This window comes from Ambystoma mexicanum, chromosome 14 (assembly GCF_040938575.1).
Source record: "Ambystoma mexicanum isolate Mex_15411 chromosome 14, UKY_AmexF1_1, whole genome shotgun sequence".
In the NCBI taxonomy this organism is placed as follows: domain Eukaryota; kingdom Metazoa; phylum Chordata; class Amphibia; order Caudata; family Ambystomatidae; genus Ambystoma; species Ambystoma mexicanum.
In genome coordinates this window covers 168,635,107-168,650,337 of record NC_090940.1, presented here as the reverse complement: position 1 = coordinate 168,650,337, position 15,231 = coordinate 168,635,107, and the positions used below count along the sequence as shown (strand labels likewise).

Genomic DNA, 15,231 nt, shown 5'->3' with positions numbered 1-15,231 from the left:
GACCAATTATCTCATAAAAAACACAGCCTATTACCTTAAGTTAATAAGAGCAGTAAAACCATTCCTGAATTAAACAAACCTGGCCACCATAGCCAGAGCCATCATTCTGTCCAGGCTGGACTACGGGAATGCTCTGATGATTGGCGCTACCGCGAAACATCTGGCGAGATGCCAAATGATTCAGAATGACGCAGTCAGAATGATCAAAAATTTGAAAAGAGGGGATCATGTAACAGACCAGAGAAGGTCACTGCATTGGCTAAAAATGGGCGAGCGGATAAGTTTTAAATCTCTTACGCTCGTTCATAAGTGCATATATGGCAATGCCCCTGGGTATCTAAAGAACTGTATAGTTCCATACGTGCCACAAAGAAGTCTGAGATCAATGGGTACTGGACTGCTGGTCATTCCCAAACACAGACTAAAATCAGGTCTGGGCAGAGCCTTCGTGGTACTGGCTCCTCAAATGTGGAACGGACTTCCTGAGACCTTGAGAATGGAGGAAAACCACCTGGCCTTTAGGAAACGTCTTAAGACACTTGTCTTTCAGTAGGAATTCTCGGACTTCCTCTCTTACAGCGTGTAAGGATGCCAAGGGCGCATCTTACACCTGGGTTAGGCTAGGCTGCGTTTGTGTTATGTCATTGTGTGTTTTTGTCTCAAAGCGCCCTGATGCCCGCGGGCTACCGGCGCTATACAAAACCAAAATAAATACATACATACATACATACATGAGCTCTGCGAGGCTTCACATGCCAAGGAGTTACTTCATTAACTACTCCTTCAGCATTCTACTCCTAGAGCCCTTTCTTTCCAGCACCCAGCACCCCCTCTGGAGCCGGTGACTTTAGAGGCAGGATATGAACGCCTTTGTGACTTGCCTTCAGTCAAAAACCAAGCAACCGTCTAGTGCCTTTCCAGCTTGTATCGATCCCACTAGATTGAGGAATCCCGGGGCCACTGACCTTTGACTGTACTACTGGAATACCGACCAAAGTGGGGCAGTTCTGTATCTAAATAGCATTGTAGATGCCAAACTATGCCTTTTACTGCCGGCTTCTAGGGACACTGTCCAACAGATTATTTTATTTTGATATATTTTTTTTTATACAGATGTTTTACAAAAAGAATTACATCTCCATTTCCAAACAGTCGGCAATACAAATCTTTAAAATCCAACATAAGCAATTCATCATTCAAAACAAATTGTCATCATTAAAGATCTACAATTAATGAATCCTTAAACATCCTTAAAAATACCTTCAATACATTTCATTCCTGCCAAGACCAAGCTTGGGTTTTCCCCAATCAAAAACATATCCCATCATTCTAGAGCCAACAAGGAGCTTGTCTGCTTTACATGTGCTTCCAGATGTCAGGTCCTAGCTTCCACCAAAGCTCTACAGGTCACCACCAAGTGTAATAATGATTCTTCGCTCCCACTATCCCCACAATATCTACACAGAGTCCTCCTTCAGTATCTGCCTCCTAGCCAGTTGAACCTCTCTTGTTGGGAGGTTATTAAGGCAACATTGCATAAATAGCTCACAATAGTGAGCTGATGGAAACATTTGAAGATAAGTAGGGTCTTGATTTAACACTCTGTTCACATGGACGAATGATAGCATCAGCTTGTATTTCTTTCTGGACTCCTGAGTGGAGATCCAATCCAGATCTTGCATCCTTTTTTTCGCCTTCATCAGATTACCGGTCAGCATTTCTAATGAAATGTCACAAGACCTAAGATGGACCACATATTTCCCTTTCCAAATCCCAAACCACAAATCCAAGGAGGCCAAATCAATGTGTCTCAGTATATCAAAAGGGAGCAAATTATTATTGACCATGCATTTCCTAAATAGAGAGATAGTTTTCCACATTGCAGTTAACTCCATAGATTGCAACCCTAGGTCAAATCGGATAGCATCTACTAGCAGTGAGTTGGGAAATCTTAACACCTTTCGCCAAACGTACTCCTCCAAAAGCCCCCATACTTTCCAAGACAAGCTCAGCATGGATTCTGCTCCAGAAGTTAGAATCTGCACCACTTTTTGCTTCTAGAAAGCAAGTAGGGCAGTGCTGAGAAAGTCCCACACCTTCTGTGAAGAGCTAGCATCTTGACCTTGGCTCGTAACATCATGTAATGGGCATTGTCATCAAGGTTTCCGTTGACTATGGTTCCCAAATAAGTAATAGATTCAACCATTTACAATCTTTCCTCATCAACCACCCTTGTGCTTCCTATGAGCCTATGACATGATTAGGACTTTGGATTTTTTTACATTTACTCGCAGGCCATTCATTTGTTTGATCGACAAAAACGAAATCATCGCCATACAGGACCCTCGGAAGACCTGTTGCATTGATATTGGGTGGAAATGTCTGAATTGTCCGCTGGGACTCTCCCAATTCGGAAATATACAGATTGAACAAAATATGGGTCTAGGGAGCAGCCCTGCTTCAGTCCCCGGAATAAATTCTCTTTTAGACGATGCCATTTGCTGATAATCTCACTTGTACAGAGGTGTCCGTGTACAGAGCCCTGGTTGCCTCCACCAGATCTGGAGGACCATTCCAGCTGATCAGTTTGGCCCAAAGCCACTCCCTGCTCACCCCATCAAAAGCATGTTCAAGATCCATAAAAGCCAAGTAGATATTTACTTTGGATTCAATGGATCTTAGTTTCAGAAGGTTGAGCAGAAGAAAGTTTAGAGAGGTACCCACTCCCCTTACGAAACCCGTCTGACGGGGGTCGAGGGGACCCGAACGCACCGCCCAGGCATTCAAATCTCTTAACAGGATAGATGCAAACAATTTGCCCAAGGAGTCCAAGAGGGCAATCAGACAATAGTTTTTGGGATCATCACGATTGCCCTTCTTGAAGATCGGCACTATTACAGCCTCCCTCCAGGAAGTGGGAATCTGCTTGGTCTCTAGGACCTGATGAAAGATCTTACCCGTGGAATCTGCCCATAAGTCAGCATTTTCTTTTAAAATATAATTCTTCGGGCCATCCAGCCCAGCTGCCCTAGATGAACTTAGTTTCCCAATCATTGTTCTAATCTCATCTCTATCAAAATCAATAGACCATTTTCTCCCTGTGTTAGTGCTATTTTTATGGGCCCATTCCTCCCCGGCATCAAACACTCTACCCATCTATCTTCGGTTACCTGACTGATAGCGAGAGCTGGTTGGAAGCTTCCCGCATTAAGCAATCGCCAGAGATTTCTGGTATTGTTTTTACACACCACCCGTAACATATGCTCCACATTGTGTTGCAATCTTAAAGCTATTGACGCCAAGAGCTAGTTCCGATATTTGTGTTTCCTCTTTTTGATTTGCATCTCAAAGCGTATTGCCATTTAGTTGCCTTAATTTCCTAATATCGAATCTTAGCCTTTCTTGGCTAACATCAGTTCACGGTTATAGTTGTGAAGAGGAATCAATTCTGTCTTCCCGGGGGGGGGGGCCTGTTCTTCCATGTAGTCCCTAAGGATCCAACCATGTTCAGTTCCATTCGGATTATCTGATACAAATTGCTCAAACCGAGCTAGCATCCAGGGAACTTTGATGGTTTGATTCTTAGTCTATTTCTACCCCATGTCACTTCGACCGGGTTTGTCACAACAGCATTAGACTGCCGTTGTTACTAAACTTGTTGCTATTTTGAGAAACCTGAAGGTGTCTCACCCACTAGTCCCCGGGCATCTGTCATCCAGGTGTCCAGGACACGACCATTGTTTTTGGATCCAGTTCCTAGGGGTGGTCTAGTGCGGAAGGATCACCTGGGTGAGGGGTCCTCGGGAGTGGGAGTGGGACACCGGATGGCGAAACACGGTATCCCATTCCCTGTAACACCTTTACCCCATCCTACCAGGTAGGATAGTTAGGAACTCAATCCCTCCCCCCTTTTACAACACAAACACTTTCTCACAGACAGCTCGCCATGAGAGAAAATGGACTAACACCCGAGCCATATACCTGACCTGTCCCAATACCATGGTCAAGCAACTACTAACCATTACACTTCCCCCCACACGGATAAAAGGCACAATCTGAGCCAGGCAAAGCGCATGAGGAAGCAGCAGTTCCAAGATGGCAGTTTAATACAAGGCAGAAAATGGTGAAACAGAAGGGGATCGCAAGGAGGGACGTGCTCTTGACCTTTTCAATGAGGAACCGTTACTTTCATGAACCTTCGAGAATAGAAAACTTAAGACCAGGAAACAAGGCAGAAGAATCCTACATTGTATGTTAGAGGTACCAGGGCCTCTCCCGCGTCAATAGTCAAGGCGGGGAGACTAATTGAACAATGTGTTTAAAAAGGAGCATCTGAGCCCAGCTGAAGGGGATCCGAGGTGAATAGTGAATCGCCTGAGAAATTGAGTACTTGGAGAAAACTTAAGAGGAAAATAACTTCTTGTTTGTTGCATCAGGCCCTCAAGAAGAAGAGACTTTAAAAGGCAAAGAGACTTGGGCACGGAAGGCCGTGATGGTGATGATTGAGCTGTATCAATGTGCTTTAAAAGGCAGAGACTGTGCTAAGCTTGAGTGTACCGCCTTGTCCCGTGCTTAAAACGTGTGGAAGGAAGACCAATGGCTGAACATCCTGACATATCATTTTGTGACCACTTTCTTTTTCATAACGCTGTTTCCCACACTATTTGTATTTAGAGGTAAGGATTGGCGAGAGGTTTATTAGTAAAAGCCCTTTTATTTTGACAAGACACCACTAGGACTGCATTATTATTATGAGATGGTCATAGCTTGCTCCCATCTGAAGATTTAGGATTAGATAGGTGTTTTCAAACCTTTTCTGAAGTTCAATAAACACCTTCGAACTGTGGTCACTTGTGTCTGTCTTACTGTTGATACCATGCCTTTCTTGCACGATCAAATTTTGATCACTCAACGGATCTCCAAAACCTCAAATTTCCTTATTGCAGCAGCCACATTTGCGGAGACAAAGCAATAGTCCAGGCAGGCATACTGAGCCTCCCCCTAGACCATATCCGAGCACGCGGGACGTCCCCCTTTGTCTGACCATTCAGCATCGATAAATCACCGGCCCTCGATTTATTCAACCACAGCAACGCCCTTTTCCCCAGCATCGAGCCACTCAACACATTGTCCTGTGTATCTAAATAGCGCAGATTAAAGTCTCCACATACAATAATGTGAGGATTCCTCACTGATATGAGGACTTCATCCAATAGTGTTACAATGCAATCAATGAAACCCTGTTCTGTGCACATGTTTACACTCCAAGGCAGGCTTATAAGGACTATGGTCACCTTTCAACTTATCCTCCAAATTCTGTCGTTCCACCTTCAACATCTGAATATAGGGGTTTGTTTGGGAAACTTCTTTAACAGTCCATTTTAATCATCGTCATTAGGCCCAAACAAGGCCTCTCTAGCCGGCCCTTGGAAGCCTCATTTAGGTAAACCGTATAACCTTCACAGATAGGTTTAGATCGAAGTCAGGTATCCTCCAAGCAGATAATGTCAAATGAATCCAAGCTCAATTTTTCATTCAAGAAGAGTTCCACAAAACCTCTAGAGTTCCAAGATCCTACAGAAAGTACCTCATTACCGTCTTTTATCTGACTCTAATGCTGGTTCTGCCAACGCCGCTGCAAGCCATGCCCAGCTTTGAGATTCTTCAACACCCAACAGGGGCTCCTTCCTTCTTGTTGGGGTTTTGGCACTTGCTGTTGCGTTACCAATCATAACTGAGAATGATTGGTAGTTTTTAATAGCTGGAAGTTGTACATCTGGCTCCATAGCTTCTCGGGACTTTGGCATTACGATTTTTCTATTTGAATTACCTACTATCGGATCTGGGTTCTCACGACCAGTAGAGGTCACGTCACATTATAACCTGTATAGTCACTCAGCTCAAAGCCAAGAGAGATGAGATAACTCAGATCTCCCTCGCAAATGACGCTGAAGGCACTTGTGAATTTGCAGTTGAAGGATACGTGTGACAGGAGTCAGTTTGAAAAAGCTTGCCTCCCAATACATTGCCTTTCCGACCAACGGCCATAATAATTGTACTCTTACTCATAGCAGGGGCTGATGAAATCTCAGTGGTTTTTTGGAGTCTCACCTGCTGACGTGTCAGTGCGACCGATCATGAGCATTTCCGTCTAAGCCGGTTTGGACGGATCAGCAGCTTTCAGAGTTTTCACAGCAAATAATGGCTTCACAATCCCTTCACAATCCCTTCACAATCCCTTGATCAGTATCGCCATCGAGGTTAATGCCATGCTGAGTCACCTCCTTGCCACCACACAACACTCTGTCACTCTGCGTTCGCTCCACATAGCGGGACTGGTTTTCACCAGCACGTCAGCATGACGGTAATGGAAAGTGTAAGCAGACTTGAGGGGCTCCACTCTCCACAGAAACACTGTCTTTCCGCGTTTGCTCCGCGAAGCGGGACGGGTTTTCACCAGCACGGCAGGAATGTAAAGTGTTTATGGGCCACTAACACGTGAAATCTAGCCCACCATTGCATGCTATAAAGCCATTGGCATGAGGTCTGGGTGTTAAAACTTTAAAAAAATATATATGAGCAAACCCTGCATATTCAGAACAGTCTCGGTTAGAAGAAGGAAGACAACAGATAACCAAAGATGTGTACCAATTAAATGTAGAAAGGTGCTCGACTTTTAGTTTCTTTGTTAAGGTCTGTCGATGCGAGCAGCCGGTGCAGGGCATGATGCAGCGTGAAGGGAATGCCACAGAAATGGGAAGGTAAGTGGGGGAAAGCATGTGACGGTGCGTGCAGCAGCTCAGAGGGCTCGAAATGTGGGACCATAGTCCATGCTCAAGTCACTTGATTGGCTCAGGCGCACCCAGTCTGTGTTGTTGACCTTGATCCAAACATTGTATCTTCAGCAGCAGCCTGACAAGTATTCTGTTCCTCTTTAAATTAGCACTATCTCTGCAACAGTGGGTAGCGGCTTTCTGGAGAATCAATTTTCCAGCGCGTACAGGATATTTCCCAGCCAAACGGAAATCAGAGCATTGGAAAACAAATGCACAACATGTCTTCCCACGTTATCAAAACACGCCTCCTCTGGGAGGGTTGGTTTCCAATTGTCCTCTGTGCCACTGCCACATTCAGAAGTCAAAAATGACAATTAGTCCACTCGAAAGCAGATCATCCTCTACTTTCATTTCCATAAATATTCCACTTTCAATGTAATCCTGCAACAAGTTCCCATTACAGTAGTTTGCAGTTGCAAAATATACAAGCTATAATTTGACATTTCCGGTTCTAAAACCTTAACTACAGTCGTTTTTTCTAACTAGTTCAAAAGAGCATATCATTTACTATGTTCTTTTTTTAAACAGATGATGTTTCATATACTCTTTTATTTGACCACAAAGCCCTCCTAGGAGGGGTCATTGTTTGCTCTAACGCCTAGCTTGACTTATTGCCCAAGGACCATCCCTCTGTGTTGAATTCTAATGAAAGTCTAGATTGTTTTAGATCATAAGTAATGATTAACAAATTACATTTGCGACAAGACTAGGGGCCTCGTTACAAGTCGAGCAGTAAATCACTGCTGCCGTTGTGATGTCCGGCAGAATTACTGCCAGGGCTGACTGTCGTTTTTCAACGCTAATTCCACCGGTGGTAATGCCACTGGTGCTAATTCCTCTGCGGGAATTCACACCCATTTTCTGCGACCTCTAATTCAGCGGAGTGGTAAAAGTGGCAGTAATTCCGTTAGCGCACTTTATCTGCTTGGCGGCCACATTGTCATGAGGACCATGGTGCAGTTCTAGAAATCCAAAGGTTTTGTAAAACTTTCTTGTAGTTGAGGTTTTCCTTTAGTTTGGTAAAAGAAGAAATAGAAGCTACATCTGCAAGATTATTGAACGTAATGATGCTGTTTGACAATAACCAAGATGGCTTCTCTGTTGCCCCGTTTTTGAAACTAGTAAAAGCAAAGTTAATACCTACAATGTTGTTTGGTACTGAAATTTGGTTTTACAGCAATATGGGCTGCTTAATAAAATTGGAAGCCAATACTTGGAGAAGAGTGATGCATCTTCCCAAAACAGCGCCAGCAGAGTTGATGAATTTTGATGTAACGACTGCTGCCTCACAATGGGTGGCTGCCACAGCTGCAGGGCTCGAGTTACAAATCTTGAGCGTAAAATAATGAAATGTAATGGGAGCACAAAGCGAGCTACGCAGAGTAACTTCATTCCTTTAGGGATTAGTAAACAAGCTATGTATAAACCGGAAGACCTGGGTGTGGCAAAGACGGGTCAGAAGGACTTCATGCGAGATACTGACTGGGAGCACCTGGCGGGTAAAGAAGAGTTCTCTAATCCCTATGTGACACCAGAGGCGTTGCTACAGAGGGTTTAGGTGGCTATCGCCCCAGGTCTTTTGGTTTTAGCCCCGGGTAGAAGCTCAGAGGCTACAACCAAAAAGGCTAGCTAGCCCCGAGTCCTGACAGTACAGACATTAGCGTAGCCCCAGATCGTTTACAGACCTAGCAACACCCCTGCGTGGCACACAACCATCTGGACCCTTTTTTTTCCAACTACTCCCAAGTAGGCTTAAATTGCAGCTGTATTTGCAGTCTAGGTATAATCATCTGAAAACAAACGAAATAACTGGAGCAAGAAGTGAATTAGCGCAGGAGCTGAGGCACGGCAGAACCACGCGTAAACCCTACATCATTTATACATTCATTTCCCAGTGTTAGGTGATCTAACAAATCATATATTTGGAAGGTTTGTAAATAATTTTGGAGGGTCATAAAATTGAAAATGGTTGTATGTTGCTACTGGAGCGGACACCTCAGTGGATTTTGCAGATTGGCCTTACTGGGATCTTATTGTAGGCCAACAAGAAATACAATAGGCTGCTATTGGATAATTCTGATGATTCATGTGTATGTATGGTGTTCATTTTGTTTTTAAAGTGTCAAAGGATTTTGACATATGCACCTTTCACATAGAATACCAGTCACCGCTTTCGTGCTACCATTATCCATAATGGGTGACGAACACTGGGTGCTGAACATGCAACATTTAAAATGGGACCACACATTGTACACTGTCAGAATTTGAGGGAGGTCTACAAAATAAAAAAATAAAAGCCATAATATTGATGTGCAAAATAAAGGATCCACACACTCTGAGGATTGCCACTCTGCGCCTAGGCGGAATCTGATGCTTTCTGCCATCTAAACAAGCGATGTCGGCTCCATGCCAATTCCTTAGTTGGTCTCTTCTAAGGCTGCATGCCTGTAGTGGTGCGCTTGTGCCTCTAGGAATAGTGGTTTGCGGGCACCTCTCAACCTCCATCCATAGCAAGTAGATGGAATGTCTTAGTCTGGACCTGGGCCCTTGATAGCAATTCATGGCCAGGTGGCGGCACCCAGGCCTATGATGCCTGTAGTCGGGCATGAATCCTCACCATAGGGATAAGATGATAGCTTGTGCCCGAGACCACCCCTGATCCTATCACTTCACACCTGGTCCAATGGTGGATGTGTTAATTCCCTCCTGTGTTCAGGTCTTGCCTCAACCCCATAATCCTTCTCCTTTTTGTTTCTCTCCTCTGACCTATCCCCCCGCCATTGCCACTTTCCTGGGGTATCTTTCAATTGTCATCCCCCTCTACCTTGATAACTTCCCCTTGTGGCCTCTACCGTTTGATAGGTGTATACCTTCACCTTGTTCCAGCCTCAGACTGGCCTATACGGCAATTGGGCAATGCCGAACCCAAAACGCGAAATGCTAGTGTGGTGGAGTTTTTTTGGTCAAAGTGGGCCACTTGTTTGGCCCATGTTGGCCAGTTTGATAACTTACTTCACCATGCAGCTAGTAGTTTACACCAGTGTTACCGAATAATTTTTTTAATGCACAATTTGCATCACATTTTATCAAAAAACGCCCTCTTGGGTACTATTCATACAGTCTGTCACAAAAGAACTGAATTGCAATTTGCAACGGTGCGCCACTCTTTGGTGTCCGAGACAATGCCCCAGTGCGACCCTGCCTTGTTTCCCTTCTGTCCTGATCTCCCTCACCATGTGGCCCCTCTTTCTATGTACTTTTCCCCATGCCTCTAGAATTGTGGGCCATTTAGCCATACTGTGCCCCTTCTCTCCCTTGACCCTCCTCTTCCTCTCCTCTCCTGTAGCCTTCCCTGTTTCCTTCACTATTGTTCTCATCATGCTTCTTTATTTTCCTCCTTCTTAACTCCTACTCTCCATGGTCCTTCTCTCTGCCCCCTTTATCCACTGTCTCTAACACGGTAACACTTTTCCCAAAAGCCTACATTTTCGGCATTGGCTGATTGGTGGGAGCCATCGTTTGGCCAACTGTTGTCCGGAAAAGTAGAGGGCTGAGGTTATCGACCGTACAAAGTACTGCATTCCGAAACTGTCCATGCCGCGTGCATCCCTCAGCATGCAAAGTAGTGCAATGCAAATGCATGCTGTGCTCAGAGTCCATGCCCCGTGAGGCAGTGGACACTCCATGTGCCAGGTAGAGCGCATGAAATCGGCAGGACAGGTCCCTGGCGCTGGCGACATGCCCTCCTGCAGGGTTGGTAGCAACCTGTCTGCGAAAAAGTTTCTCAAATTCTGAGATGGCACGGCCACTGGTGTAAAGCACCTGCTTCGCTGCACTTTGGATGAAAATGCATACTCTGCCCCTACACGCAAACTAAATCTATTGGCTATGTCTTTGCATGTTTTTTTATTAGTATGAAGGGGGAAAAGCTATTCCTTATAGTGACTTTTTCTGTTCTTTTCAGGAGAGGCTGATCACCCACTTTGAGAGGTCAAAAATGGAATGATGGGCGAGTAGCATGTTTGCTGTGCAAGATTGCCTTTTGGAAAGTGTGGTTCCTCTAACTCACTGGACACGCGGTGGACATTGTGCATCCGGCTTCTCTACTGTGATCCCACCTTCTAAGGAGCTGGCCCTCAGCTGAGAAGGGAGCATATCATACTTGGGACAGGAAGACCATTTGGAGTGTGCACCACCTCTGGAGTCTTGGAACTTAAAGCTGCTTTAACTGCATCTCCTTGCATTCTGTCTTTTCTATAAAAAAAAAAGAAGGAAAAAAAAGAATTAACTCGACAGGATCTCTGGCTGGCTAGTGGAGAAACTGCAACAACTGAACCAAGTACCCACTACAGGCAAAGAGTGCTTACGTTTACTTTGATCTTGTATGCCATCCACAGATCCATACGCTGTGGTGGACTCGGGCCTCTTTCGCTTGGCACGTTTCCTGGGTCTTTAATAAAAGATGCAAGCAATATAGAGTTTAGATGGCTACACCAATGTGAAGGTGCCATACTCGCCTGTATTGTTTTCTGTAAATTATTTGGTGGAGTTTAGTTACAAGAATACATTGCGAGTTACAAGCTTCATTTTAAGTGATATCAAAGTAACCATGATCTCCCCTGTTCGGAGCAAGCATGTGGTGCGTTCTGCTTGTATCAGTCATGTTTGTAATGCTGGCGACATACATGGCCTATCTGGCTGGTCTCCGCTGCAGAGACGGCCAGTAAGTTTCCCTATGCTCTGTTCACATGTTCTGAAGGGCAACAAGCAACCTATATGTCTTAGAGATTGGTTTATCCTTATGATTGGTTATTGTTGGGGGAAGAAGGGAGACAAACTTCTTGGATACACACATCTAATGGTAGTACTGTAGAGTCTCATTGAGCTATCTTTAAAATATTTTCTTTGACTTTGTTGGTTTATGTTTCTGACCTATGTTACATTATATTTATACTTATCTCTGCTCGCTGTATCAGATATTTTCATGTGACAAAGCAGGACATCTGTACACATTTGGGTGGACACATTATTTAGTACAGGGAAATGTTAGTAGAGGACACTTGCCGACCTATTTCACACAAAGCACTTATTTTGACCATGGGTCAAATTTTAAATAAAATTCTAACTATCAGGCTTCTCTTTTACACCGTACTAAATGTTGTTCATGTGACAAAGCAGGACATCTGTTCACCTTTGAGGAAACACATTATTTAGTGCAGGGAAATGGTAGTAGACACGTGCCGTCCTATTTCACACAAGCACCGATGTTGACTATGGTTCAAATGTATAGAAAATGCAAACTGGCTGCCAAGGTTCACTTGGGGGGGGGGGGGAAACAGATCTTTGCTTGCTGACTTAATTTAATCTATTTTGTAATGCATTTCCAGACTGGCAGAGCTGATTGTGTTGCACACTTCCCAACAGCCCATTCTTGAGGTCCAGGACAAACATCTTGCAGGTCAAGGTAAAGGGCAAGAACGTGCGGGCTTGCCATCCTGGTTATGGGCTGCATTTATGGATCAGCCTCCTTAAATCAGTTTACTATGTTTTTGGTGGGACAAGCTGTTGGACAAGTGGTGGAAAAGCTCATGTGGAATGTAGATTTCTGTGCAGGGGGTGGGATTCCACTTCATCGGACAAGTAGGTGGTAGTGTAGGCATGGGTCTGCTTCTGTTGCTCCAAGTAAATCCCTGAATACATTTCAGCAATTGCATATTCATCCTGCAACAAGTAAATCGCCACAACTAGGAAATAACAAATCTACACCTTTGCTCCTAAAATGCTAGTGTGAATTTTGCAGGCTGATCATTTGATTTGATCACTGGTGTGTTTGAAAACGGCACAGGCATGGCTGCCATCAGCTGTGTAAAATCTTTCACCACTTGTGTTATTTTCTAAGAGGCGTGTACATTGTTGAGCGTATACAAGCAAAAGAACAGTCTAAACTCTTTCATTTCAGGAACTGGACTTGAACTTTTCCCCTGAAACATCTGTACTAATAAAGTTCTTCTGTTGGTGGAAAGTCCAGTTGACCAATTAAATGTTGTTGTGGTATGGGTTTTTGAACAGCTGGTGGTCTGCTTTGGAGAAAGCTCCAGTGCGTTCTTAGGACTTTCTAATGGTCTCAGACACTTTTTAAAAATGTAATCAGTAGAATTATCTTCTTTTCTCACCTTACCATATACCGTCCTGTGTCCCCACAACGATGTATTTCAAATGGATCCAGGTATAAACATTTGTAACTGATGATCGGCAACCTTTGGCGTCATAGATGTTCTCATGTGGTCATCTGGATGAATTTACTGCATTGTTCTTTCATGTTCTTCATGATGATGAGAAGACTTGCCCGTTAGTTTAGGGCTCTTCGCTTATGCCTCCTTTTAGGTAGTAATTGGCATACGTATGTCTGTTACATGCAGTAGCTAATGAAGTAAAATATGTTTAACCTGGAAAGATAAGAGCACATTTGTCAGGAAAGCCTGAATTAGGAAAACAAATAGACCCACAATGTCCACTGAAAAAGCAACATTTGGGGCCTTATGGACACAGGGGTTCTGGATTCAGAACTGATCATTCCACCCAGAAAGAGATTTTATCTGTAACTTGAAAATGTACCTTGTTGTCAGATTTATTTTCTGTAAGTAATGTTATTTTCCTTTTTTTTTTAACTTAAACTTGAGATATTCACAAAGTAAGTTTCCTGTGTTTGTGCATTACTTTCTTATCTCTGGATAGTGTTCTGCGTAATGTAAGTTGTTGCTAAAGCAGCCTTTGTCCCTGTGTGCCATTGAGCGCTTTCATTGGTTAGAACATGTTTTTCAGATCTGCTCTGGTGGGTGCTTCTTGCTCTTGATTGAATGGAAAAAACAAACGACACGAGCAGCCTTCACCTAGGACACACACTTTATTTTAATTGTTTCACTGTATGCATCTAAAACATCAAGAAGCAATATACCAAGAGACTTCATCCACATCTGTGTTGTCCTTTTAAAGCAATACAAATCGTGTGCTGTTGAGAGACGTTCTGCCATGGTCTCTATTACAATGTTCTTTCTGTGTTAGGGTATGGCATGATACGTGTTATAATGTGGTAGGATGTGATGTCATGGTATGTAACCAGATCATGATATCATGTCAGGATTGTTATGATATGCTTTATCATGGTATTTTGTGTCATGATGGGTCATTGCAGCTGCATTGCACATGGTAACCCCAGACCAATCACTAAATATTGCAAGTCTTAGGCCTGCTGTAATGACAACATTTGCACTACAACCAGGAATTCGGGCCTGACTTAAAAGTAATCTCAGACACAAAATCCTGATAAACTCCCACTTTGAACATATATTTCATGATATGTTATGAAATGATATATCTTATTATGGTATGTTGACACATACTGCAGACTGCTACCACCCAAGGGCGGTCTCCAGGCACTCATGTGGCTCTGCAAAAGAGGGCGGCTGGGAGTGTTAGTGAGGATGGGATGAACGGATAGGTTCAGAACTAGGAGGGACTGGCGCCAATGAGTGTTGTTTTTTCATGTGGGAGTTGGTTCAGGAGGCCCTGTGTGTTGTAACTATAGGGGTATGGCTTTGTGCCTCGGATATGTGCTAGTGTTTGTATTGGTGTGTGGTGTGATGTTGGTGTGGAATGTGGTTGTGCACACTAGTTAGTTGTATCCCTAAGGGTCCAGAGTGGAAGATGTCTGTTGGAGTATAACTATCTATTGTGCTGGTGTATAATTGTGTGGTGATGGATTTATGGACTATGTGCCGGTGGGTTCCCTCTAGGTGTGCTTCTAGAATATCAGAGAGATAGTAGGGTGTGAACATTAGATTGATTCCTGACGTGTAAATGTGTAGTGTGGCTAGCCCATGTTCTAGTGTAGTGGCATTGGTTATGTTGGAGTAGCAGGAAGAGGAGATGGGTTAGTAAGTTGGCCGATTTGGTGGGGCCTCTGGCGTTACTCTTTGGTTGCCGCTTAATGGTATCTATCAGTATTCTTGGCCGTGGTTTGTTGGTCCATCTCGCCTCCTCTCTAGGTCCGGTCCAATTTTCCTTGCAGTTGCGGTGCAGGTGGGCAGTTGAACCTAGTGTGTTCCTTGTTGTTCGTCCAGGCTGTTTGTGGCAGTTAAGTGAGGACCATGATGTTTGGTCAGTTCCCGATAGGGTGAGCAGCAGTAGTTTAAATATAGGGGGAAGGTGCTATGTCGGGCGGCCCTAGTTATGGGTGGGCAGGTTACGGTGTCCCTAGTTCTGATTGGGCCAGTCGTGGTGGTGCTGTTTTTTTAATGGTTTACCTGTCCGAGTTTCCTTAGTGCATAATTGTGCGAGGTGCTATCCCTAAAATCTGTCCATTGCTTGGGCAGCCTTCTTTCCATAGCTCACTGTG

At 44.1% G+C, this 15,231-nt stretch overlaps 1 protein-coding gene across 2 annotated transcripts in view; it reads left to right on the top strand.

Annotated features, from left to right (window-relative positions):
* The window catches only part of TMEM87A (transmembrane protein 87A), a 522,872-nt gene extending 509,341 nt beyond the window's left edge, over window positions 1-13,531 (top strand). For both annotated transcript variants that reach the window (XM_069638821.1, XM_069638819.1), the window contains exon 20: window positions 10,801-13,531. In XM_069638821.1, the coding sequence (XP_069494922.1) occupies window positions 10,801-10,842 (42 nt within the window). In that variant the 3' untranslated portion in view covers window positions 10,843-13,531. The remainder of the gene's footprint in view (window positions 1-10,800) is intronic.
* The last annotated feature ends 1,700 nt before the right edge of the window (window positions 13,532-15,231 follow it).